The sequence below is a fragment of the Chrysochloris asiatica genome, unplaced genomic scaffold, assembly GCF_000296735.1.
Source record: "Chrysochloris asiatica unplaced genomic scaffold, ChrAsi1.0 scaffold00039, whole genome shotgun sequence".
Classification (NCBI taxonomy): Eukaryota; Metazoa; Chordata; class Mammalia; order Afrosoricida; family Chrysochloridae; genus Chrysochloris; species Chrysochloris asiatica.
Window position 1 is genome coordinate 19,352,270 of NW_006408557.1, and position 26,529 is coordinate 19,378,798.

At 45.6% G+C, this 26,529-nt stretch overlaps 1 protein-coding gene across 2 annotated transcripts in view; it reads right to left on the reverse strand.

The window, feature by feature from the left end:
- Positions 1 to 26,529, reverse strand: part of TM9SF4 (transmembrane 9 superfamily protein member 4) — a 58,780-nt gene that overhangs the window by 9,297 nt on the left and 22,954 nt on the right. The window contains exons 2-13 of one of the 2 annotated variants that reach the window (XM_006860702.1): positions 22,111 to 22,224; positions 18,663 to 18,762; positions 14,089 to 14,213; positions 13,859 to 13,988; positions 12,324 to 12,447; positions 10,682 to 10,800; positions 10,464 to 10,575; positions 9,014 to 9,084; positions 7,648 to 7,780; positions 6,799 to 6,880; positions 6,627 to 6,702; positions 3,439 to 3,522 (exon numbers count right to left, since the gene is read on the reverse strand). In XM_006860702.1, coding sequence (XP_006860764.1) covers positions 3,439 to 3,522; positions 6,627 to 6,702; positions 6,799 to 6,880; positions 7,648 to 7,780; positions 9,014 to 9,084; positions 10,464 to 10,575; positions 10,682 to 10,800; positions 12,324 to 12,447; positions 13,859 to 13,988; positions 14,089 to 14,207 — 1,050 coding nt within the window. In that variant the 5' untranslated portion in view covers positions 14,208 to 14,213; positions 18,663 to 18,762; positions 22,111 to 22,224. Of the gene's footprint in view, positions 1 to 3,438; positions 3,523 to 6,626; positions 6,703 to 6,798; positions 6,881 to 7,647; positions 7,781 to 9,013; positions 9,085 to 10,463; positions 10,576 to 10,681; positions 10,801 to 12,323; positions 12,448 to 13,858; positions 13,989 to 14,088; positions 14,258 to 18,662; positions 18,763 to 22,110; positions 22,225 to 26,529 lie in introns of those variants that run through there. The other variant, XM_006860701.1, reaches the window with a different exon arrangement.

Genomic DNA, 26,529 nt, shown 5'->3' on the forward strand with positions numbered 1-26,529 from the left:
CGAGATGGATCAGCCAGGTGACATCATTGATGGCGTCAAGTGTGGCAGCGGTAGTGAGGTTGGCCCAGGATCAGACATTGTTTTGTTCTGCTGTGCATGGGGTCGCTATGAGTCGGTTCCGACTCGATGGCACCTGACAACAACAACATACACCTATCTATGGCTTGGCTGAAAACTGGGCTATGAAGGTGAGTTCCTTTTCAGACCTGAAAGATGGTCGAGGGCCATAGTTTTGGGTTCCTCTAGTCTCTTTCTGACCACTAAGCCATTTAAAAAAAAAAATAATTCTGAGTTTTGTTCCACCATCATTTGATAACTTGACTGCTGCTTCCCTGAAAGTTGACTGTTCAGTCTTTCTCCAATCCTGATGCCACCTTTTTGATATGATCCAACATCTCAGATTACTTGACTAACAATTGAATAAGTATGGTAAAAGAATACAACCTTTTCAAGTGCACACTTTTTCTGATCTTAAACCACTTGGTATCCTCTTGTTCTAATGACTGCCTCTTGGTCTATGTAAAGATTCCTCATGAGCACAATCAAGTGTTCTGGAATACCCATTCTTTGTAATATTATCCACGTGTTGTTTGTTGTTAGGTGCCACTGAGTAGATACCGACTCATAGTAAGCCTGTGCACAACAGAACAAAACACTGCCCAGTCCTGCACCAACCTCACAATCATTGCTATGTTTGAGCCCACTGCTGCTGCCACTTACTTTGTCAATTCATCTAGTTGGCGGGGGTGGGGATGGGGGTAGGGGAGACGGGACACACTTCCTTTTATTTCTGCGACCCTCCACTTTTCCATCCTGGCTTCAAAGGAGCATTCTGGCTATACTTCTTCCAACACAGATTAATTTGTTCTTTTGGCAGTCCATGGTACTTCTAATATTCTCCTCTAATACCATAACTCATATGCATCAATTCTTTTGTGGTCTTCCTTACTCACTGTCCAGCTTTCACATGCATATAAGATTACTAGATTACTGAAAATACCATGGCTTGGGTCAGGCCCATCTTAGTTCTCAAACTGACACCTTTGCTCTTCAACACTTTAAAGAGGTCTTGTGCAGCATATTCACCTGATTTCTTGACTGCTGCTTCTATTGAGTATTGATGGTTGATCCAAACAAAATGAAGTCTTTGACAATTTCAGTCTTTTCTCTATTTATGTGGATATTGTTTATTGGTTCAGTGGTGAGGATTTTTGTTTTCTTTACATTGAGATGCAACCCATACCAAAGGTTGTGTGTGGTCTTTATCTTCCTCAGTAAGTATTTTAAGTCCTTTTTACTTTCAGCAAGCAAGGTTGTATCATCTGCATATCACAGGTTAATGAGTCTTCCTCCAATTCTGATGCCACATTTTTCCTCATACAATCCAGCTGCTTAGATTATGTGATCAGCATAGATTGAGTAAGTATGGTGAAAGAATACAATCCTAGTACACACCTTTGCTAATTTTAAACCACTCACTGTTTCCTTGTTCTGTTTGAACAACTGCCTCTTCGTCTACATACAGGTTCCTTATTAGCACAATAATGCTCACTCTCTGCAATGTTATCCATAGATTATTATGAGCCACACAATCGAAAGTTTTTGCCTAGTTAATAAAGCACAGGTAAACATCTTTCTGGTATTCTCTGCTTTCAGCCAAGATCCATCTGACATCAGCAATGATATCCCTCATTCCACGTTCTCCTCTGAATTTGGCTCAAACCTCTGAAAGTTCTGGTGCAGTTATTTTTAATGATATTGTCTAATGACTTCTGCATTCCATTGGGTCACTTCTTTTTGGAAGGAGCACAAATATGGATCTCTTCGAGTCAGTTGACCAGGTAGTTGTCTCCCAAATTTCTTGGCATAGATGAGTGAGTGCCTCCAGTGCATCATCAGTTTGTTAAAAGATTTCTATTTCCCAGAGTCTTGTTCTTTGCCTAAAATTCAATGCAACTTGGACTTCTTCCTTCAGTGGCTCCTGACCACATGTTACCTCTTGAAATGGTTGACAATCGACCATTTCTTTTTGATAGAGTGACTCTGTGTATTCCTTCCATCCTTTCTGCATTTCAATATTTTGTTGTTGTTGTTAAGTGCGGTCAAGTCGGTAGAGACCCATACAGGGTTTCCAAGGAGCAACTGGTGAGCTTGAACTGCTGACCTTGTTGTTCAAATTGACTTTGCAATCCAATGCATTTACCCACAGTACCATACATAGCAGGGCTCCATTTTTTTGCCATAGGATCCTTCAATATTGCAGGTTGAGGCTTTGAATTTTTTTTCAGTTCCCTCAGTTTGAGAAATGCTGAGCATGTTCTTCCTGTTTGGTTTTCTAACTCCAGGTCTTTAAACATTTAGTTTAAATCCATAGCTTGCCATAATTTAGTCAAAAGTCAATAATGCACAAGTAAACATTATTCTGATATTCTCTGCTTTCAGCCAAGAGTCATCTGACATCAGCAATGATTTTCCTCATTTTACCTCCTCTTCTGAGCTTGAATTTTTGGCCCCTGTTAATGTGTTTCTTGCAGCCATTTTGAATTATCTTAAGAAAAATGTTATCAATGATATTGTTAGATTATTTCCACATTCCGATGGCTCCAAGTATAATTTGAAAATTAGACAGCTCCTTTAAAAACTCTTATCTATACAAAAGAAAAGAAATGGAAAGAATGTATAATAATCTAGAGAGTATTTACCCCTGGGTGCTTTGGATTATGCGTTATTTTATTATCTTCTTTAAATTCTCTGTACCTTCCCAAATTCTCTACAATAAGTGTGCAGTTCCTAATTTGGATAAAAATGCTGTGAGACACTGGGAGAAAAACGTTGTGAGATGGAGAAGTAAGCATGAAGAGCAGGCTCTACCTCTGGCTGGCTGACTTGGAGCTCACTGGAAGCTCTTTAATTGAGGCACCTGCAGTTAGAGGAGCTGGCAAATGTCTGTCCCACCCCCACTGCAAAGCTCAGTACTTGATGAAGACCCAGTCTCCCTCACCCACAACTGAGCTCACAATCCTACTCATGAAGCCAAGCAGCTGCCAGCGGTAGATGGGGCTAGCAGAATCTTCCCCTTCCTCTCAGTCTCCACCTGTGGGGGCTGGAACTGGGAGGTAAAGGCTGAAGACACTCACACTGGGCTGTTCTCCACTGCCTGAGAGTAAAGGGAAATTCCCCAGTAGGCCCCTGCACTATGGAAACCTCCCATTAGAGAAGTGAGTTTTGGCCAGCTGTCTGCAAGAGTCCACAGGAAGGCCAGGGCAGGGGCAGATGAATGGACGGGGCTGGGGAAACCCCGTCAGCCCTCAGTCCCAGGGACAAGGAACAGAGCTCTGGGGACTCAGAAAAGGGAAGGGGAGCAGCAGGAAGTGACCTGGGGAAGTGGGGCTGAGCACAGCTGAGGCTCCCTTGCAGGGGGTGGGGAAGGGCACTTACCGCTCCTGAAGAGTGCTTTCCCCAGATGAAGCAATTTAACACGAAGCAGATGCCGAACACCACCCCAGGGTATAATGTTGCTGTCTGGAAGTAAGAGGGGTCAGGCTGGAGAGCTGCATCCAGGGTGCTCCCATATAGCCCCGTGGGCATCCAGATCAGAGGTTCTCAATCACTCCTATCCTTCAGGACTTAGCCTCAGGACTGATGCTTATCAGGGAAAGCTTTCCCTGACCCCTAGACTAGAGGGCCCTGCTTTCTGCCCTCTTAGATCCCTGAATTGCCCTTCCTTGTCCTCATTCCAGTTTGCATTTTTGTTACCTGAGAAACGTCTGTCTCACCCCAACAGATGGGGAGCCCATTACTGGTGTACCCTCAGCACTTGTAACATAGTAGATGCTATTTGTCACGTAAGTAAACAAATGGATAAAACTTTCCAAAACATGTATGAGATGGCTTCAGAAAGTCTGTAGAAAAAAGTGAATTAGAGGAGAATGTCTTTTCTGTTTTGGTCCCAATCTAAAGCACCCAGACTATGACAGCAATACAATGGCAGCTCAGCTTTGTGTCTCAGTGGCAGACGCTGGGCTCTGCATGTATCATCTCAGCGGATCCCCAGTGCAGTTCTAGGTGGGAAAAGTGACCACCATCATTCCCTTTTATAGATGAGGACACTGAATCCAGCAATGAAAACCTCCTCTTTCCCCTCAACTTTACACTGTCAGCTCAGGGTAGAGCAGAGGTTCCAACCCAGGAGGAGGGCCCAGTAGCCAGGCTCTCAACCCACCATGCTGTCTATTACTTAGTCCAACTTTGTAGGCTGGACTCAGGCACATGGAACCAATGTTTCTGACCTATATAGCTCATGTTCCTTCTTGCTGGAGCCTCCAGGCAGGTCACTGACCACACTGAATGAAACGCAATCTGGTGCCCACCCGCTACTGCCTGTTTCACCTCTGGCCCTCATTCCTATGTAGATGGAGTTATCAACACCTCAGAGCCTCTGCTTCAAGTGCCAGCGTTAGGCAAGGAATCTTGTATATACATGGTCTCTTTCCATCCATGGAACAACCATGAGACTTGACTAGCCCCACTGGAGAGAGATGGAGAAAATGACGACAGAACAGAGCCATGAGGGAACCTATGAGATGCCAAAATCTTAGGTCCACTGCTGACTATATTCCTTCAACTGGAACCCTCAACTTTTAGGACCAGCTCAAAGGGCATTTCCTCCCTTCTTTTGCATTCCTAATTTACTCTGTATAGCAGGGGATTCTTTATCTTCTTCTAGATAAAATGTATGAAGCAGGCACTGTGTTAAATACTAAGGGGACAAACAGGGAAAAAAAAAGTTCCAAGGAAGAAGATAAATCCATAAAGGAAAAAACAATACACAGGGCATTGCTTCAAGGAGCTCTGGTAATGTAGTGGTTATGAATCGGGCTGCTAACCTCACGTTCGTCGACAGTTTGAAATGGGAGAAAGACGAGGTTTTCTGCTCCCATAAAGATTTGCAGCCTCGGAAATCCTGTGCAGGGTCACTATGAGTCAGAACTGACTCCACGGTACTTAACAGCAACAACTTCTAGGCACAGGAGTCCTGGTGTGGTGCTGTGGGTTAATGCATCAGACTGCAAAGCTGCTTGAATTGCAAGATCAGCAGTTCAAGCTTACCAGCTGCTCCTTGGAAACTCTTTACAGGGTTGCTATGGGTCGGAACTGACTTGACAGCACTTAACAACAACTTCTAGGCATAAGGCTCTGCCCAGGCACCTTTGCTGAGGTTAAAATGGTAGAAGAAGAAGGAAACTTCTAGAGGGAAGATCAGAACCTTGTAGGGAGACCAGGAAGGTCAAGGGTCCAGGTGAGACACAAAGATGCCTGAACTTAGGTCTGAGCTCTGGAGATCAAAAGCCAAACCCACTGCCACAGAGCTGACTTGGACTCACAGCAACCCTACAGGACACAGTAGAACTGCCCATAGGGCCTTCAAGGCTGTGATCTGCCTCATCTTTCTCACATGGAGAGACTGGTGGGTTCAAACTGCCAACTTTTTGGTTGGCAGCTGAGTGCTTAACCACTGTGCCACCATGGCTCCTTTGAGATGGAGAGGTAGGAATTTATGGAACATTCATCAAGAACACCCTCAAAACTCTTATGTCCCAAGAGGTGGGACACAGCCTGTGGGTGAAAAACCAAGCTACCCAGCTTTCTGCTTGGGGACTGGGTGAGGGATGCTGCCATTGAATGCTAGCATCAGGTTTGGGGAAGAGCTTGGGTTTCTGTTGAGGGCAGATGGCAGAGGGGACCTAAGTGGAAACCTCACCCAAGGAAAGTCTTACTGGGGAGGAAAGCAGTGTTTTACTCCTCTCTGGGTCCTAGTTCACAGTGGCCTAAGAAAAATACTTGATGTAGCAGAAATTTAGCAATTTCCCTTTGATTCTTCCTCAATAACAACCATCATCTCTCTTTTTCACTGAAAGCCTAGTATGTGACAGGGGCATGGCAGCCACAGTTCACGAGGTCTGGGCTTGGCCTTTTGACAACTGTGAAAACAGTTTCATAAGGCAAGGGGCAACAGAGGGCTTTCCTGGTTCACTACGGGACAGGACTTATTTGCTCTGGGCAAGAGGGCTTAGAGCTCCTGGGAGGTGAGGTCTAAAATTCAGTCTTCCTCCAGTTTTTAGGGTCTTTTTTGCTGCCACTAGGAGACTGGCAAGGAAAGGAGGCAGTGAAGTCTGGGAAATGGGCTAATGGCAATGTGGGTGTGGCCTGGCCTCTTCGCTCTTCACTCTGTTGGGCAGGGTGTTCTCCCAGCAGCCTAACTGATCAATTTTTGACCCTAAACCTTGATACCTGGGCTTCATGCCTAAATCCTGACGTTCTAAATCCCTTCTCTTGCTTGAACCACTGAACAATGTAAGCCCCCAAATCACTGAAATTCAATCCTCTAACTCTATGATTGGGGCATCTACGGACCTCAGAGGTCCCTCTGGGAGCCTGTGGGTAAGAGCCTATCTCTGGCCCTTGACATATGTTCTTTCTGCCCAGCCATGCTGCCACTCAACCCCTGGCCTTGAAACCCCCTAGGGCTTCTCGGCTCTGTTGCTGGGCTCCAGCTGCTCTGGTTCAGTCCAGTAAGAAGCCTCTAGTTCTCCACCAACCACCACCGGGAGATTTAGGATACTTACACAGAAGGCTCCCTTCTTCCACCGGTGGCCTTTTAGAGTGCGATACAGACGGCCAGCAGAAAATCCACCAAACACCCTGTGGGAAAACAACAGGGAGTCACATCAAAGGGACCTGTTAACTGGAGGGAAGGAGGTCTGTGGCAGCCCCCAGAGCCCACACAGTCATACCGACCCCATGAACATGAAGAGGAAGCAGGCTGTGGTCATGAGAGCCCCCCGGCTGGAGGGTGACAGCATGCCAAGCATGGCCACAACTGTGGAGGAAGCAGAGAGGGGAGCGAGTCAGGAAGGCTAAACATCAGGTCCCCAACCCCAGCCTCCACCCTCAGCTGACTCAAAGTCCTTTCTGAGCTGGGTGTTTTCAACGCGTAGTTCCCTCCCTCTGGAAGGAGATGACTGGGGTCTTTACTAGGGTTCAGCTACTAGGCCTCGGCCATCTTACTCTTACCTATAGCTTCCAGCCTGCAGAGCACCTGCGACAAGTCAGGCACTGGATTAAGAGCATTACAGATGCTGGCTCACTGAATCCAGCCATCAACCCTGCAAGTTAGAGGCTACCGTCTCCACGGAGGTGAAGTAGTGTGCCATAGGTCCTGATATGGCCTTGTGGGTTAATGCGCTGGACTACAAGGTTTGAACAGCAAGGACAGCGGTTCAAGCTCACCAGCCACTCCTTGGAAACCTTATAAAGGGTCACTATGGGTAGGAACCGACTCAACAGCACTTAACAACAACAAAGCCCTACAGACTGTTAATAACAACTATATAGTAGCTTTCTGCTTTGGAAAAAAGACCTAGTTCCAATCCTAACCCTGGCACTGACTTTGAGCAGACAAGGTGGGCTCTGTGCACAGTGTTGGGAAGCTGTGAGAAGGGCCACTATGACCAGGGCCTGAGGCTGAGAGGACCCAGCCCTCTGTCTGGCCCAGGAATGCTGAGATGCCCACCCTGCTCTCCCAGAGATCAGGCTCCATGCTCCTCTCATGACAGCCCCATGCCTGGTCCTGTTGGGCCCACTCACAGATGACGATGAGGATCATACAGAAGAGCTGAATGCCTGAGCCCAGCAGGGAGCTGAGAATCATGGGGTACTGAGGTGGCCTGAAGACGTCACCATGCACCAGCTTCCACCCTGACTCTTCCATGGTGTCCTCCTACAAAGGACCAGAATGAACTTCTTAGGAAAAGGAGACAGGTCCTGCAGGGACCAACCCCTAAGATCCATATTCTCTGACCCAAGCTGAGGGTCCCTCAGGTGCCAACTAGCCCTTCCTGTTTCCAAACACAGGTGTGTCAGTAACATGAGAAAGTGTTCCTCAGTAAAGTATCACATGGGTCACACATGATGGGTATAGCTCAGGAAAAGGAACATCTTCCCAAAGCAAGTACATCAACCAACGGAAACCATAACTGCCATAGTTTTGGGATGGTGAGATTTATAAGCAGTTACTTATTTTTTTCTGGTTAGAAAACTAATATGTGTTCTTACTTGTGGAATAAAAAGCCCATTTTTATAGTGCATGACATGAAACACCAAGTGATAAATGCTGATATGGGAAAACTTAAAAAATATAGAAAATTATAACTGGTGTGGTGCTGTAAGACAGGCACTGGACTGCTAGCCACCAGGTCAGTAGTTCAAACTGTCTACGCTTCCTCAGAAACACTATATAGCATCATTATGAGTTGGAACCAATTCAACAGAAGATAACAATGGAAAAGAAACCACTGTTTTCTATTTCCACCACTTAGTGCCACACTGTTTTCACAGGTTCTCTTCAGTCTTTCATGTATATACACGTGTATAAGCATACTAGATTGACTGTACTTTGTCATCTGGGCTGATGTTTGGCTGTGAGCATTTTCTCATGCCAACATGCTTTGAAAATTCTATTTTAATGTCTGTAGGAATTTTCACCGTAGAGCTGTATCAATCTAACCTCACTCTGCTGAGAAGAAATTAGGCTCTATGTAGTTTCTTTTTTTTTATTGTTTTTAGTATGATACATGTAACCGATCATTTCTCTTCTCAACATTCTTCATATGTACAATTCATGGCTTTAGTTATGTTAACCATATTGTTCAACCATTCTATGTAGTTTCTTGCAAATATAAATAAAGCTGCAATAAATATCTGTGGACAAAGTCTAAGTGTGAGGTTTTGATTCTTAAGAAAAATTCTAAAAGAATCACACTGTCACAGTAAGTTAACTACTTTACAGTTCCTGACATGTACTGCCAATTGCTTTTCAGCCAACAGTTCACACTGTCATGGGTGGTATGTGAAGGGGCTTGTCTCAATATTACTGAAACAAAAACCAAAACAGTGGTAGTTTCTGAGTCCCTCCTGTCTCCCAGTCCCTCCCTCCCCAGTCAAGACCTCGTACAATGTCATCCTCCTTGTTATAGTTGGCGATGTCCTTCCGGAGGGTCCGAATGATGATCATGCTCAGGATGCCTGAAACAGACCGGGTTGAGGAGGACTTGTCAGCCCTGCTGGCCATGACGTCTGTGCGCCATGCCCTCCTGCATTTGGTGATCCAGTGTGTGTGACACCGGCATGACAGAAGCTGGCTGTGAAGCCATTTCAGGTCCTCTACTGGGCGTAGCTCCGCTATAGCTACCAGGGGCGGCACTGCTTTTCTTCCCGGGAGAACAGCATTCCAGCTCCTCCATGGCATGGGTTGGTCTTACCAACATCTCCAGCCTCAGCTCCTCCCAGGCTCATCTCCCACTTATTTTTGGTTATTTGTTGCTTTGTTACCAGTTCCAAGCATCATCGTTTTTCCCTCTATGCCTTTAATCTGGCTATTACCCTGGACCAGAATACCCTTCCCTACCCTGACTAATTTCTCTTCTAGCCTCAAGATTCAGACTGGACATCTTCGCCTCTTGACACCCCAAACAATTCAGAGGCCCCCCATTTGTACTTCCATAGAGTCTCATGTACCTCTCCAGGAAGCAGAATGTAGTGGTTAAGAGAATGGACTGTACAAACTTGAGTTAACGTAGTTCATGCTTTTAGGCTTAGCTTACGGGGCTTCAAGGACTCAGATGTTTGTAAAGTGCTTATTAGGACAGTAGTTGGCCCTTGAGAAAATACTTCATAAACAGTAGCTAACATTATCTTTGGCAAAGTCCTTATGATCTACTTCCTGAAATTCAGTGAATGAAAGCCCTGTGGGTCTGTGCTCTGATCCCACTGTGCTTGGGGCTACCAAGAGCCGGGGGCCGACTTGACAGCAGCTAACAACCACCACGTTGTCTTTACTTGTCATATGATAGAGAAGAGACTAGTTTATTCCACCTCTGTCCATTCCTAGCACCCTGGCTCAGCACCCTCTCACCAACTGGCTCCTTGACAAGCTTGTCCCACTGCAGTGCGTGGTCCTTACTGGAATACTCTTTCTCAGCACCTCCTCCTATTAGAGATGCCTCTAAAACAGACTCTACCTTCCCCTTAGTTGCTGTGGACTCGGTTGCCATGTTACATGCTTCTCACTAACAAGAATTCCACTGCTTGCTTTTTTGTCTCTGTTCTGCCACTGGAGGGTAGAGTCTAGTGAAGGCAGGAGCTGGGCGGGCTTGCTGCACACCATATCCCAGCATCTGACACAGAATGAGCAGCTACCAAAGCTCTGCTGAATGAAGCACTGAATGAACGTGTAAACAGATCTATCTGTCTTCCTCTGGCAAGACTCCACAGTGGAGTGAATCTTGTTTGTCGTTGAACACCTTATGGCTATTTTTGACCCCCACTGCGGCCCCACAAGACCTTTGCAGCCATTTATCAGCCCTCCCTAGCTGCTGACTCATGAGGCCCCTGAGGCCCCTCACCTGACAGGAAGAACACCACCACGACTGAGTTGACAATGGAGAACCAGTGGATCTGCACATCGCTCATGGTCAGGTAAGTGTCCCACCGAGAGGCCCACTTGATGTCACTTTCCTGGGGGAGTTGAAGGGGGACACTTAGAGGCAGGTTTCCTATAAGAAAACTCTTGGGCCAGACCAGGAGCCTCCTCCCTTGCCCATGGGCTCTGGACCCTTCTTACCTCCCAATGTACAGAGTAGGTGAAGAACAGCTGATTCTCCTTGGTGGGGTCAATTTCTTGGGGCGAGGAGCTAGTGCCCTCAGGCAGGGTACATGAACTCTTGTCATCAGTTTTGAGGTCTGTGAGAGACAGAGACCAGCCTGTTCCTGGGGACCTGTGTGCTGTCGGGAGCCTGGCCTTCAGGATCCGAGTGGAGACTGGGATAGCTGGCGACAATGACTTTTAAATGTGCTCCCAGGAACCCTGACCTCCCATAGTGTTGCAGGGACTGCAGAGGTGTGTGCATGAAGGGCTGGGTCTGGGTCTCTTGTTCAGTCAGTAGATCTCTCTTCACTCAATCCACACAATCATTTACTCACTCAGTCAATCCTGTTTGACACACAAGACAACACTGACTCCTTCTATTATCCTGTGTTGACCATTTACTGAGCCAGTCCTTTTGCACTTTAGTGATTCAGTCCCTGGGATGCTTCCTTTGGTCACTTTACTCGCTTGTTTATCAGGTCATCCACCCAATCCTTCAACCATCAGACATCCAATAAGGACCTACTATGTGGCAAGGAGACTGCTGGGGTGGCCCTGGAGGATCAGCGCTGGACTGCGAACCACAAGGTTGGCAGTTCAAACTCACCAGCCACTTCTTGGAAACCCTTTAGAGGGTAGCTATGAGTTAGAACTGACTTAACAGTGCTTAACAACAACAGTATCAGGGAGAAGCCCTGATAACCACAAGGTCAGCAGTTCAAATCCACCAGACATTCCACACGAGTAAGAGGAGACTTTCTGCTCCCATAGAGATTCATAGCCTTGGAAGCCCTACGCAGGGTCACCATGAGTCAGTTTCAACTTAATGGCAGTGGGTTTAGGGTAAGTGCCAGGTCCTGTGTAGGTTGCTTAACAGTCCCTAATCTCAAAGAGCTGATGAACAGTGAGGGAAGACACAGTTGCTATAACCGTCATGCACATAAATGAATATGTGCTCATGAAATTCTGAGCACATATTCATTTATGTGCATGACGGTTATAGCAACTGAAGGAAAAGAAGTATGGTGTTTCTGAAAATGTGGCATGTAGGCTCTATATAAAACGTCTATGTAAGACTTAATTGAAAAATAACAGTGTCAGAGAATTTTTTAAACACTAGAAAACCACTACTGTGGGCAAAAGGCCAGGCCTGCTTGCCTGCAGAGCCCTGTGGTGAGAGAGGGCTGACAGGTGAGGTGACACTGGACTGGGGCCAGGCTCTCGAATTCCCTCTCAGCTGGCCCTGGGCAAATTTTAGTTTATGCTAATAATTCCCGCAGTGGGAGAGAAACAGAAGAAACTTGTTATCCAATTGCTTTGTCTGTATCCCTACCCCATGTTCTTCAACCCAAGGTGAGCTAGCTGGTTCTTGTGAAGAGGCCCAGGACAGCCCACACTTGCTGCTTCATCTTAGCCAGGTCACTAAGCTCTCTAACCACCACAGATACAACAGATGCATGAATGGGAATGCAGTATTGCTAGCTCGGCTAGGCCCATGTGTCATACTCTGGGCCTTAGCAGGCTGCAGGGCCCTTCAGGAGCCAAGTAAGAGGAGACTGTTCATGTGGAAGCCCAGCCCCGTCCAGCCCTGCCCCTCTGCTCAGACCTCCCCACTCACCCTCCAGCCTGATGCTCTGGGGAATCACCTCGAAGCGGACGACGCGATATGTATGCTCTTGGTCCTCTTCCAGGTCCTCCCGGTGGTAGTAAAGGATGAACGAGAGGTGATTGTGCAAGTAGATCTAAAACAGAGCAACACAGACAACAAAAGAGCTAGAAACTAAGCCCTTACCATGCCAGGCACTGGGTCAGTCCCTTCCTCGTCCAGCATGCTCAGCTGTGCCAACCTTCCAGAAACACTTACCATGCTGCTTTCTGGATTTATCAGATAGAAGCAGCCCAAATTCCTTGGCATGGTACTCAGAGCCTTCTATCACCTTACCAGAATATACCTATCATCATCATTTTCTGAGCCACATGCATCTAGCTGGCCTACCCAGCCCCTCCCTGCCCCACAGTCTCGATGCCCCTCTGTTTACAGCATTCATCCCACTGGAATGCCACCCCACCTCCACCCAGCTCAAGGCAACCCATTTTCAAGATCCACCTCTTCTGTGGTGGTCTGAACTCACAGTGAGTTCCCTCAGAGCTCCACTGGCAATGACAGTTGGTGAAGGCAGGTGGGGCTTAAGATCCAGGCCACTTCCCCTCCCAGTTAGGACAGAAACCCTTTCAGGATGAGGCTGTGCCTCAAAAGAAATGCTTTTTGTGTTCAATCCCTAAGTGAGATTTACCAATTTAGAAAATTAGTAACATAAGCAAAGAGAATCACTGTTACAAACATCGCCACTATGATGGTGTAGGAGGATAAGCACTGGACTGCTAACCATAGGGTTGGCAGTTCAAACCCACCAGAGAAAGATGAAGCTGTCTGCTCCTGTAAAGGTTCACAGCCTGGGAAACCCTACACAGGTTATGAGTTGGAAGCCACTAGTCAGCCAACAGTGAGTCTGAATTTGATCTGAGTGCTACAAGGAAGGAGCCCAGGTGGCACAGTGGTTAAGCTCTTGGCTGCTAACACAAAGCTTGGCAGTTTGAAACCACCATCTACCGCTTGGTAGAAAGATGAGGTTGCCTACGTCCATAAAGATTTCAGCCTTAGAAACCCTTTCTTTCCTATATGAGGCGGTGTCCAAAAGTGTGGAGAAATTAAATGAAAAAAAAAAAAAAAAGTGGAATTTTTCTACAAACTTTTTGATGCCCTCATATACAGTAAGTCCTGGTGTGGTGCTGTGGGTTAATGCGCTGGACTGCAAAATTGGTTTGAACCGTAAGGTCGGTGGTTCAAGCTCACCAGTTGCTCCTTGAAAACCCTATACAGGGTCACTATGGGTTGGAACCGACTCAATAGCACTTAACAAGAACATATACAACAAAGATTCCAGCTTTTTTAGGGGGTGGGGTGGGGCTTACTTTTAATCTTCTAAAAATGGAATCTGAACTTGTTGGAACACTACCTTCTACCTCCTTGCAGCATTTATCAGAGCCTGGCCCAAAGCACTCAGGCTTCTAGCAGACTAGACCCAGGGCTGTCAGGAGAAGCAGAGCAGGCTTCCCCCAACACTTGGACTGAGCAGGCAGGAGATACTCTACCTTGTTGACATCCATGAAGCCGAGCCGGTAGCCATGTTCAAACTGCACATCTTTTTCCTTTTTCTTGTCATCGCTGTCGCGATTGGAATAGAGCTCCAGCCGTGTGGCCACAGGCAGATTGTCAGCAATGCTGGAAACCCAAGGCCCCGCTCAGTGCCCCTGCATGCCTCTCCCAGCAATGCCCTCCCCTACAGGAATTCAATGCTGGCAGGGAGCAGAGGCCAACTTACAGGTGGACATAGTAGTCCTCTGTGATCCTCTCGGCCACAAGCCGGCTCTGCTCCACTGTCAGGGTCATGGGCTTATGGGACTGGCTGCACAGAACCTCGCATTTCTTCTCACTATTCATGAGAACCTGGAAAGGGGTGTTGACAATCCGGTCCCCTCTCAGCACCTCTCCTGCCATAAGAGAGACAGAGCAAGCTCAGAGCTTCAGCCCTGAGGTTGCTGAGGTCAGCAGAGTCACACAGACAGAACCATAGGGCAAAATGGGCTTTCAGGGCCGTCAGCAGTTCTTTAGCTGGGCATCCCATGCTCTTGCTCACTAGCCCCAGGCCTACCTAACCTTCTACTATCACCGTCCTCTCCTCCTTCATGATGCTGTACCACTAAACTCTCAGAGCTCCCACAGGCCTCTGGGCCTGCTCCTTTCCTTTTAAGCTCAACTTCTCTTTCACTCTCTCTGGGAAACCCTATCTGGCCGCTCCAGGACACAGCTGTCACTCCCTCCTCTGCGTGCTCTCCTTGTGGAGGCAGCATCATGTGGTAGTGGAGAGAGAGGTTCTGACTGCAGTTCCAACTCTGGCTCTGCCACTGACTAGCTGAATAACTTTGGATAAGTCACTTATTCTCACTTAGCCTCAATTTCCCCATCTGTAAAATGGGGATGGAAGTACTCACCTCCTAATAAATAAAGGGATTAATACAAGTTAAGTACCAGGAACAGGGCAGGCAGGCAACAAATACTAGTATTGCCACCAGCATTGCCTCTGTCCCATTTTGTACACCAATGATGCTACTTTGCACAATGTGCTGAGTTCCTGGCTTCTTACCCACTTGTGCACTCTTTAAGGGCATCGACTGTTTCCTGTTTTCCTGGGTCACGGAGGGAAGGGAGTAGGGTAAAATCTACCATCTGAGATTTTTAGCCCAAAGCATCTTTCTACGTAATGAACAGGCAGGCTCCTGACGGAATAATCTGCTGCCAGCCGTTGAGTGAGCAGGCACTGAGCAACAAGGGATTGCCGACAAACATCACTTCCACTCTGAGCCATTGCAGCAATTCTCTGATGGTGTGAAGCGGGGCAAGCTGAAGCCAACTACCGACTTCACACATACTTGGCCTTAATACTCACCTACCAAGCAAGGGCACTTCATATGACACTCTCTGCCCAGCTAGTCACTCACTGATTCATTCACTCATTCATTCACAAACATGGAACAGACCTTGGCTATATGTGCCCGGGCCCTGAAGATTTGACTGTGAATAATCCTAATGATGGAGCTATGGTTTAGTGGAAAGACAGACTGATTAAGTAACTGAATTAATGAGAATGTATCACCTACAAGAGAAATTGCTTTAAACATGGGGGAATAGGGTTCAGAAAGTTTCCCTGAGAAAGTGGTGGCTGATGTGAGTTCTAAAGGGAGAGGCATTATTAATGAGACAACAGGGAAGGCTACTTTATTCTAGAAAGAAGGAACAGTGTGTACACAGGTTCCTTAGAGGTGGGAGAAGGTCTGGGTGGGGACAATGCAGAGATCAAGGGAGAGAGAGACCTAAGGGGAGTGGAAGAGATATGCTAGAGAGATGCCTCACAGGGGCTCCGACAAGGGCAGATGAAGACATTACCTGACTGGTTACAGAAAAATCACTCAGGCAGTTTTGTGAAGAAAATACAGTAGCTGCAAAGACCTGGCTGGGGGTTTGGGTGAGGGTGGACACAAGTATTCATATTTAGGAGCTACTGAGGAGGTGAAGTCTCTACAAGTAGAGTCAGGAGTGAAATACAAGTAGAGTCAGGAAGATTCGGCGACTTCTACTATCAGATTCTAGGTGAGAAAACAGGAAAAACGGTGCACTTTTAGCTTGGATATAAAAAAGGAGAGATCAAGGCTAGAGAGGAATGTCAGTTTTTGATCGATAGATGGTAAGTCACAAGGGTACCAATCAACTGTGCAAAGTGGCAGTCCTGGCAAATGATGCCTAGAAGGTGGATGAAATCATCTAGAAGAGGGAGAGGCTAAAGCAGGGCCTGGATGAAGCCTTTCCCTCCCTTAGGCTCTTTGAAAAGCTTTGTAATGCTGGCAAGCCTGCAAAGCCTAGGGATGGACTGGCCAGAGGACAGTACAAACATCAATAAAACATCTGTATGACCCACTGCTGCACTGATACAGGTCAGTCTCTGCCATTTTACAGGAGACGAAGCCGAGGGCCAAAGAAGGACTGGACGAAGGGGTGGTGAACACGTGCTAACCACACCTGGGCTCTTTCTTCTACACCAGGCCCCACTGCCTACCTCTGTTCAGGTCAGCAAGGAGCTTGCTTGGGAGGGAAGAACACACAGATAGAGAACAGAGCTGCAGACCAGGACAGGCAGGCATCACTTCTTGATATTTGAGAATTAAACTGAAACCAAGTAAGAGGACACACTAGTTTCAAGCTGGGAGCAGATAGCCACCACACTGCATGATCACTGAGCTATGAATGGAGACCTTCCATGAGAGTTTGATGCTGTACTCCAGTACATCATCTCCCCAGCTGCTCCAATACACACCCCTCAATGTGATCATCATGTGCACAGCCCACATGCAGCCCACACGAACTTCTGGGCAGCCTGAGATAACAGAAAGAATTCTGGCTTTACAGGAAAAACCTGGGTTAAAATCTGTTTCTTCACCTATGTACCATGTGACCCTGAGCAAGTGTGTCCAGCCCTGAAGCTGCTGTTCCCTCTACTATGAAATGGGGGCAGGTGTGTATGGGGCTTGCAATGCCACAATAGGAAGCAGTGTGCTTCTTAAAGGCCCAGAAGCGGGAACACTCACGAGGAGAGTGACCTGAGCCACTTACTTTGCACCCTCTGCCTCACCCTCCTTGGCTATAATCTATTGGGGGTAGGGTGGAGGTGGGAGTAGTACTCAGAACGGGTCTGGCTTACAGGAAGAGCCCTACAGGAGCTGATGGTGAGGATGACGATGATGGAGCAGTAGAACATAAGATTGGCAATCCATGGGCTTTCAATAAAGGAGATTTTTGCTTCATTCCAGCACAGGACATTTAACATTTCCTGAATGCCTGCTATGTCTGAGGGACTGGGAATGAAGCTGAGAAAAGAGAGGACTGTAAGACATAACTTTCCTCTTAAAGAGTCCCTAGACCATACAGGGAGCCCCACAGATGGATATGGATGGAACATGGCAGGACAACTTTTTCACACAGCCGCTCCCATTAAAGTCTCATTTCTGTGAGGCAGGAACTGAACAGATCTGTGTTGGAAGAAGTGCAGCCAGAGTGCTCCTTGGAGGCCAGATTGGCCAAGCTTCGTCTCTCATCATACTTTGGACATATTGTCAGGGGGGGAACAGTTGCTGGACAAGGACATCATGTTTGGTTGGTAGGGTGGAGGGTCAGAGAAAAAGAGGAAGACCCCCAACAAGATGGATTGGCGGAGTGGCATCAATGGGCTCAAGTGTGGCAATGATAATGAGGTTGGCCCAGGATAGGGCAGTGTTTCGTTTTGCTGTGCATACAGTCACTATCAGTCGGTACCAACTCGATGGCACCTAACAACACCGACATGAATAGATGAAGGATCTCTGGTAGTGCAGTGGTTACGAGTCGGGCTGCCAACCTCATGGTCAGCAGTTTGAAACTACCAGTGGTTCCGCGGGAGAAAGATGAGGCTTTCTGTTCCCATAAAGATTTACAGCTTTGGAAACCCTATGCAGGGTCACTATGAGTCAGAACCAACTCCACGGCACACCACCACCACCACCACGAATAGATACCTCCAAGTGTCTTTTCCGTTAAAAGAAATTTTACCAACTGGAGAATTATTGAAATTAGTATCAAATGGCTCTATTTATGAAAGAGCCAGGCACTGTGCTGGGGGCTTCACACATTATCTGAAATGAGACCTGTACAATTTAATACCAACTATGGTGGTTTCTCTGCTTGCTTAAGGCCAAAGGTAATCACTTTTTCAGTTAAAAGCACACAGTTATTGCTGTTGTATATGACTAATATACAGTCCATTGCCATCAGGTTAATTCTGACTCACAGAACTGCCCCATAGGGTTTCCTAGGCTGTAATCTTTATGGGAACAGACTGTCACGTCTTTACTCCCGTAGAGTCATTGGTGGGTTTTAACCACTGACTTTTCTGTTAACAGCCAAGTGTTTAACCACTGTACCACCAGGGCTCCTTAAAAACACACTAGATGACAAAAGTCAGAAGACAGAGTTAACTTAGAAATGAAGGGAGAGCCAATGCTGAGTACTAGCCAAGGGTTCCATCTCTGAAGCCAGGACTGATAAAAAGGGGATAAAAACAGTAACGACCTCCCCAGGATGGTTATCAAAGGATTAACTGAATGAATGCAAGTGGACTTCAAAAAGATCATGAAAAAATAGAACTGAAAGATAACGGAATTTTTCCACAAACTTTAAAAATCCCTCATATATATAGAAATGAAGCAGAACAGTGCCTAGCACACAGTCAGTGCTACTGAAGGGCTAACTGCCATTATTATCATGAAAAGAGTACAGACAGACCGACAGCAGTATTACAGAAGGACTTACCCAGATTCTCTGCCTTGTAGGTTATTTTGCTGGGCTGGCAGAAGGGCAGTGAGTAGTACTCATAAGGTAGCTGGGTTCGAGAACTGGTGAGCTTCACAGCCTGGAGAGAAAAGAGACCGTTATTTCTGAATCCAGCAGCAATCTCTTGCACCAAGATGACTGTTACAGTAAGCACCCCCTGGTACTCGTGCATCCTTAGTACACTTGACAGTCTAATCTAATTAACTAATTGCAGGAGACACCAGACTACAGCATACTGAGCACAATTCTCAATTATTTTATAGCTCATTAGTTTTAGGCTATACAAGAGGCTTCAAAAAATTTGTGAAAAAATGGAATGAAAAGATAATGGAATTTTTTCATGAACTTCTGGAAGCCCCCTCATATTACAGATTTAAACCCACAAACAAATTCAATATATACTGAGTTGCTGATATCCTTTGACCCAGTAACTCCACTCCTGCGAATCTTTTCTAAAGAAAAAACTACAAATGAGGGAACCACTAAAGGTAAAAAGAGGTTTGCTCCTTATTTATACCCATAGTGGTCTCTCCTCAGTTACTTGAACACATTAAGTTCTCTCCTGCCACGGGCTTTGAACCTTCTGCCCTTTCTGTCCTACTCCTTGTCCAATTTAGGTCTCAGCTTGAAGCCCTTCACCTAGGAGGCCTTTGCTGTCCATCTCATCTGAAGCGCTATCCTACCATTCTCTATTTCAGCACTTAGCTTCCTTCATAGCATGTGTGACAAGGTAACTGTTTTATTTACCTGTTGTTTTTTTTCAAATCAGTCTCTCACATTCAAATTTAAGATCTAAATTCTATGACAGCAAGGGCCATGAGCATCTTGGTCACTTCTGTAATCCCCGTACCTACAGAGGTAGGCACAGAGTAGGTGGCTCATTAAATGTTTGCTCAATGAGAATCAAGAGAAAAAAACTAAAAACAATCCAAAGCCCCTACTATAGTAAATCAATCAAAAGAATATGATACAGTCTAGTCATTCAATAAAATTATTATGCAGCCATTAAAAACAAGGCTTAGGAAGACCATGAAGGGAAATGATTAGGAAATGATGCAAACACAGAGAATATAGCTCTGGAAACAGTGACAGATGCTTTCTGAACAAATGTTATATTTAACCAGCAATCCCTTCAACATACCCAAGCATACTAAAGGACTCTAAGAAGTTGTATAGTAAAGAAACTTGGTTGACTTTGTTAACCTGGTGCTATGGTGAATCGCTAGGTAAAAGAATGCAATAAAATCTTATCGATTTAACATTCATGATTTAGACTACAGTCAACTCAAATATCTGGGTTAAAGTTGGACAAGATACGGGAGGAACTCAGAGACAGCCCCAATACCGTGGATAAAATAGAACCAATCAAAATGTTGAAAAACTGACATTTTAATTGGAATGTAAATAAAATGATCTTTGTTGTTGTTTTTAGCTGCTGTGAGTTGACCCCGACTCATGGCAACCTCAAGAAAGACTGTCGTGTCCTGTGCCTTCTGCGAGATCAGATGCAGGTCAGAATGTTGAAAACCTGGTGTTTTCACTGGCTGATTTTCAGAAGTGGATCACCAAGCTTTTCTTTCTAGTCTGTCATAGTCTGAAAGATCTGTGGAAACCTATTCATCAACACAACAGTATGAAACTCCCACTGACAACCAGGTGTTGCCTGCACATGAGGCACACTAGACAGGAATTACATCTGGGTCTCCCACGGAGGGTGAGAATGCTACTCTGAACCACCAACACCAACCATAAATCATCAAACCGTATAATACAGGGTCGCTATGAGTCAGGATCAACTCAACAGCACGTAACAACAAAAAAAGGACTAGCACTGGATTGCGAACCATAAGGTTGGTGGTTCAAACCCACAGCTGCTCCTTGGAAACCCCAGATAGGTTGGCTATTTGTCAAGACCAACTCCACGGCACTTAACAACAACAATATGTTATGATAGACTCACTAAAGATCTGAAGGGCTTCTTAAAAATTTCAACCACATTTTGTTTATGTGGCAGTCAAGAAATTGGGGATTTCTGGAGGCATGAGAAGGCCACGTATCCTACACTACAAACACTTCACAGAAACAAAGAGAGGGAAAAATTAACCAGAGCATTAACAGTAGTAATACTGATGGTACAGGAGTCCCTTCAGCTCAGGAAAAGGACAGTTGATGCTCTTGTACAAAGTTCCACTCTCTCACTGGGAATGGCCTGTAGCCGATTTCAAATTGCCTCAATTTGAAATAACTCTGAAGGGCCATTCCAGCTCCAGAGCCTCCTATGGACCCTTACTGTTCAACTTTTCCCTCCACCCAATCCCACTTCCCTTACAAATGCTGACTTTAGAGTTTCCTCCATAAATCTCCTGCACAAATATTGCTACGTCAGAGTCTTTTCCCTGTGAACACTCAAGATGACACTCCCCCAACTGGGTTCTGAGAATGCCACCAAGAATCTACAGTTGTAGAGACATTAATCGAGGTGTCAGCCTACCCAATGCCCCTGCTCAACCAGAAGATTCCACTTGAAACCCTGCATCCTTGCCATGGCTGAGGGCCCAAGGCAGAGCATCTAGCTTGAAAGGTGACGTGAGCCAGTTGGACCCCAACTTGCCCCGCCCTGTCTACTTACCACTTATCCTACTATTTCCTTGTATCTGACTAAATTTTTACTTTAATGTATTTAGTTAATAAACAAACACTGTTAAGGGCTGTCGAGTCAGTTCCAACCCATAGCGACCCTGTATAGGGTTTTCAAGGATCGGTTGGTGAGTTTGAACCACCAACCTTGCAATTCAAACTGACTCAAGCAAACATTACATCTCTTAAAAAAATGGAAAATTATGAGCTGATGCACTAGCTATGTTTACTTGTACACATTAAAAGAAAAGAATCATTAAAATGTAACATATTTATGAGTCACTTAAAAACATTTATATACCACCACTCGGTTTGTAGCACATGATTTGCAAATAATGACCTGGAGAACTCAGGTGGCGATGGAGAAAGCTAACATCAAAAACGCAGAAAGGAAGGCCCTAATTGCCTGAGTATGAGTTAGAGAAAGCTGGTAAGACAGAGAAGGATGGGCAGATGAAAGAGGGAAGATGAGATACCTAGAGGAGGAGGCAGCCTGAGAGAGAGACACATGCACACAGAGATGGTGGCACAGAAAGAATCAGAAAAGGAGACAGTAGAGAGAGACACAAAGAGAAAGGATACACTCACAGCTGCAGAGAACCACAGGTACAGAGAGAGATGGAGGGTCAGAAGTTCCTGGGCCTGCTCAGCTCCTGCGGGCACTTTAGTTCCCGCCTGTGCACTGCCACTGGGCTTGATTTCTCTGCAACCACAGGATGTACACCAACATGTGGTTCTCCAGGTGGAATGCCTGACACAGGGGGCTCCAAGAGTTTAAGAATTCACTTACCTTGATTTCTACAGGGTCGTTCTGGTGGAAGTTGATCGGAGCAACCCCAGGGACATAGAAGGCTCTCAATTCACATATGAGAGAGAAAAGCAGCATGGACCATGATAACCAATCCTGCTGGAAAGAAGAGAGGCTGAGTTGGAATGGGGGAAAGAGGTGACCATCACCCTGGGGCATCACCTTCACATCTGCTTTATCTGACCCAGAGTCATCCTCCCTCTGAGAAACCTGGGACACTTGTAGGTGCTGCCTCACAAACACCCCAAGAGGGCTATAGGGCACCCATGCTGCATTTCAGAAATGAGCCACATGAGTCAAGTAATTAACACGAGGGCAAAGACTGTAATACAGGAGCCACATCTTCCCACTTCTGGATCAGTGTGCTTCCAACCACTTCAGGCTGTAGCTCCTCTCTTCAATATCCACCACCACCAGTGGGTGTGACTATCCCACATGTGTCAGAGTAGAACTGCGCTCCACAGGGTTTTTAATGGTTGGTTTTTCAGAAGCAGATTGTCAGACCTTTCTTCCAATGCACCTCTGGATGGATTCAAACCTCTCACCTTTCAGTTAACAGTATTTGTAGTAGAAGAAATAAAGTACCAAAATGCTTCATCAATTCTCATTTCTCCTTAAAGCAACAGCATGCCTTTGCCAGAAAGCTACTTTACCAGTATATTTTCCTGCGGAAACCTTCTCCCAAAACTATTGGCTTCATTGCTGCCTATTCTCTACCTCCCTGCTCACGTGCTTCAGCCACAATGGCCACCTTGCTGTCATTTGATCATAGCCAGACCTATCCCACCCCTCAGGGTCTTTGCTTTCACTGTGCCCTCTTCCAGAATGCCTTCCCTATAGATAACTTCATAGCTCATCTCAGTCCTTATTTCATTCAGGTCTTTCTCAAACATCTCAAAGAATCCTTCACGGACCATCTTATTAAAATTACATTCTCAGGGCTCCCAAGACCCATTTCTTTCTCCACCCCTTTATTCCATTTTATTTCTCTTCATGGACTTAGCTACTTGACATATATAATGTGCATTTGTTTATTTGTGTATTATCTGCTACCACCAACTGAATATACAAGGGGGCTGCAAAAACTTGGTGGAAAAATGGAATTAAGAGGTAAAAGAATTTTTCCAGAAACTTTTTAAAGACACCTCATAAACTATGGGTGGTGGTGGTGTGCCATGGAGTTAATTCCAACTCACAGCGACCCTGCACAGGGTTTCTGAGGAGCTTGATCCATCAACCCTGCAGGTCAAACCAAACTTGTGGTCCAGTGTTTATCCTACAGCACCACATCTGGAAAATCAAAGGCCAGAAAGATTAATTTCTGGCCTCAAAAAATTCATCCCACTAATGCTAGCCAAAACATCTCTTTCCTTCTCAAGGAATTAGAAAAGCTGCCTACCTCACTGCCCTTCCAGTTCCTGGTCTCAACAACAAGGACTGTTGCTGTCCACACACCTGAACCACCATCTAAAATGAGTTTCTGCATCTGCCTCTTCTGTCCATACCTCTTACTCCTGCTTTATTTCAGACCCTCATTTCCTCCCTCTTGAAGGCCATAGACTAAAGGCTGGTCACCTTGACTCTGTAGCCCCTCTACCCACCGAGCTAAATAACACACACACTTTCTCTCTGATGATTCTTTCTGAAATTTAGTTTTATTAGGGCATCAGAATCATCAACGGAGCTTGCCAAAAACATAGACTTATCTGCATTTTTATGTGGACCACAAATTAAGAAAAACGGCTTTAAAAGTTTAGAGTTGTGCAATGGGAATACACACTCTGATGGGTGACCACGTTTGCCACCGACAAGGGGAAGTGAGGGAAAAACAGCTAAGAGGCTGCGAGCTAAACCCTACAACATTCAACAGGCTCCTGTGAACCCAGGTGGAAACCTCGTTGGCCAGCAGTGTGGCAAGACCTGGGGACTCTTGGGCCCAGAGTCAGTGACATAGCCATGGAGGACTGGAGTGGAGGGTGAAGTGTCCAGTGGATAAGAAGAGAGGGCATATCCACAAGAGCACCCACACTTGCAGATAATACCCATTTGACCTAGCCTCAATGACTGGGTGATCATAGTGCAACTAGAATAAGAAAGAAGAGAAAAAAAGAGTAATCTGATAAAATCTGATGAACCTGACCTACACCTATGGATGCAGCAACTCAAAAGAGGGAACAAATCTTTACAGCAAGGATCATTCCTACCCCCTCCACACACAGAGTAGACAGGGATGGGCAACTTGGACATTGGCTATCCAAAATGGAGGGGCTACAAAGGCAAGAAGTGACTGGCTTACAAGCTTTCAAGAGGGAACCTAGATCTAAAGGGCGTGCAGGAAGGTAGAAATCTCCACTTAGTATCCAATCTGTCTAGGCGAGACTGATTAAAGGAAATGCAGATAGGTCTCTTGTGATACAAGGGTGAATAATTGTTACCAGGACTGCTTGTGAAGGTTGTAAATGTAAAAGTAGACATTTTGTGGCAAGGAGGGGAGTGATTAACTTTGCAGGCTAGGAGTGGAGGTCCCTGGAACCATGAAGGGAGAAGAGTGGAGAGTGGAACCCTACCCAGAGAGGCAGCGATCCCCGAGATGGAGGCAGAGATGATGATGTGGAGAGATGGAACAGCTGGGGACTCAGGACCCAGGGAGGGAGAGGGGCTGGGGAAGGAAGAGCAGGCTTATAAGATGTACCCTTTGGTTGACTGGTGATGTGTGGAAGGGATTGTAACCATGGCAACGAAACAACATCCAATAGGATAAATGTAAAACTAATGTTCTCCCATGTAAACTATCACATAAAAAAAAAAAAAGTTCAGAGTTGTGAACATATTGCTTTTAAGACTGACCAAGATGGATAGCTTGGTCAGTCTTAAAAGCAATATAGTAATAGGGTGGTTTTTTAACCCCTCTCCTCACCGATTTGTTGTGAACTTGAAAGCATTTGCCAGTTGATGTTCATTATAAAATATGAAATAACAGTCTGACTCCAATAAAAACAGTGAAAGCTGGCTAAGACCGCTGTACTGAATTAGGTAGCCAGGAGTTCAGCAAAATTATGAGTGAGAGCAGGGTGATCTTTAAGGTTAAAAGGTAGAAAACTGCTTCGGGGGGCAGGATTCCATACAGGAAGAGTCTATGGTCTTTCTTCCCTTTTTTTTTTTTAACTTTAAAATTTTGACAGAAGAATTGCAAAGATAGTACAGTCTCTATGTACTCTTCGCCCAGCTTCTCCTAATGTTAACACAAGCAAAGGTAAGGCTTTTTTTTTCTTTTTGGTTGACTTAAGATTTGTTTCCTCCCTGACATTATATCTTCTGCTTTGTAAGCACAAATGATCTACCCATTTTTGTTGACAGGGATGAGCAACTTAGACATTGGCTACCCAAAATGGGTGGGGGAAAGGGCTACAAAGGCAAGCTTTCAAGAGGGAGCCTAGTTCCAGAGGGTAGAATCTCCACTGAGTGGTCTCCAATCTGTCGGGATGAAAGAAGATGGGGATAAGACTCTTGTGGTTCAATAGTGAATAACTGCTATCAGGAAGGTAGATGTTTTGTAACAAAATGAGGGGAGTGGCTAATTTTGAAATCTAGGAGCGGAGGTCCCTAGGACCATCAAGTGAAAAGAGTGGAGTGCAGGACCCTACCCAGAGAAGCAGTGATGCCAGAGATGGATGCAGAGATGATGACATGGAGAGATGGAGCAACTGGGGACTCTGGACTCAGGAGACAGGCTTGTTTGATGATGCATGGAGGGAATTGTAATCATTGAAATGAATTGAAATACAATAGAATGAATATAAAGCTAATGTTCTCTCATGTAAACTATCACATAATTCACAATAAAAACTTAAAAAAAAGGTCTACCCATTTTTTAGTTAGTTCTCTTACTTTTAATCCCATTTCCCCCAGGAACTCTTTGAAGCTCCCTTGTATAAATCAATTCAATTTTTTTCTTTAAACTGTATTTGTTTTGCTGTTTATTCGAATACACATAGCAAAACATACACCAAAAGTCAGCAGTTTTTCTATGTAGTGACAGTGATTACATTCTGAGTTGTGCAACTGTTCTCACCCCCTCCCCTCCCTTCTTCTCAGTTGTTCCTCCCTCATTAACATCAAATCACTGTCTCCTAAGGTTGCCAGCTATCTTTTGAGTTGTTTTCGAGTAAGCCTTTTAAAAAAAAAATTAGCTTTAAAAAATTGAAAAAGTGAGAGTATATGCAGTAAGTAATTCACGCAGTACAAAAGGCTATGCCCCGAAAAAGACATTTCCTCCCACTTCAGCGCCCTTAGATGACTGCTATCATCAGTCCCTTGGAAATCCCTTAAGAGACAGTCTACGTTTGTACAAAGGGAAGAGTTTATTATTACGAGTCTGCCTTGAATACAACAACAACAAAT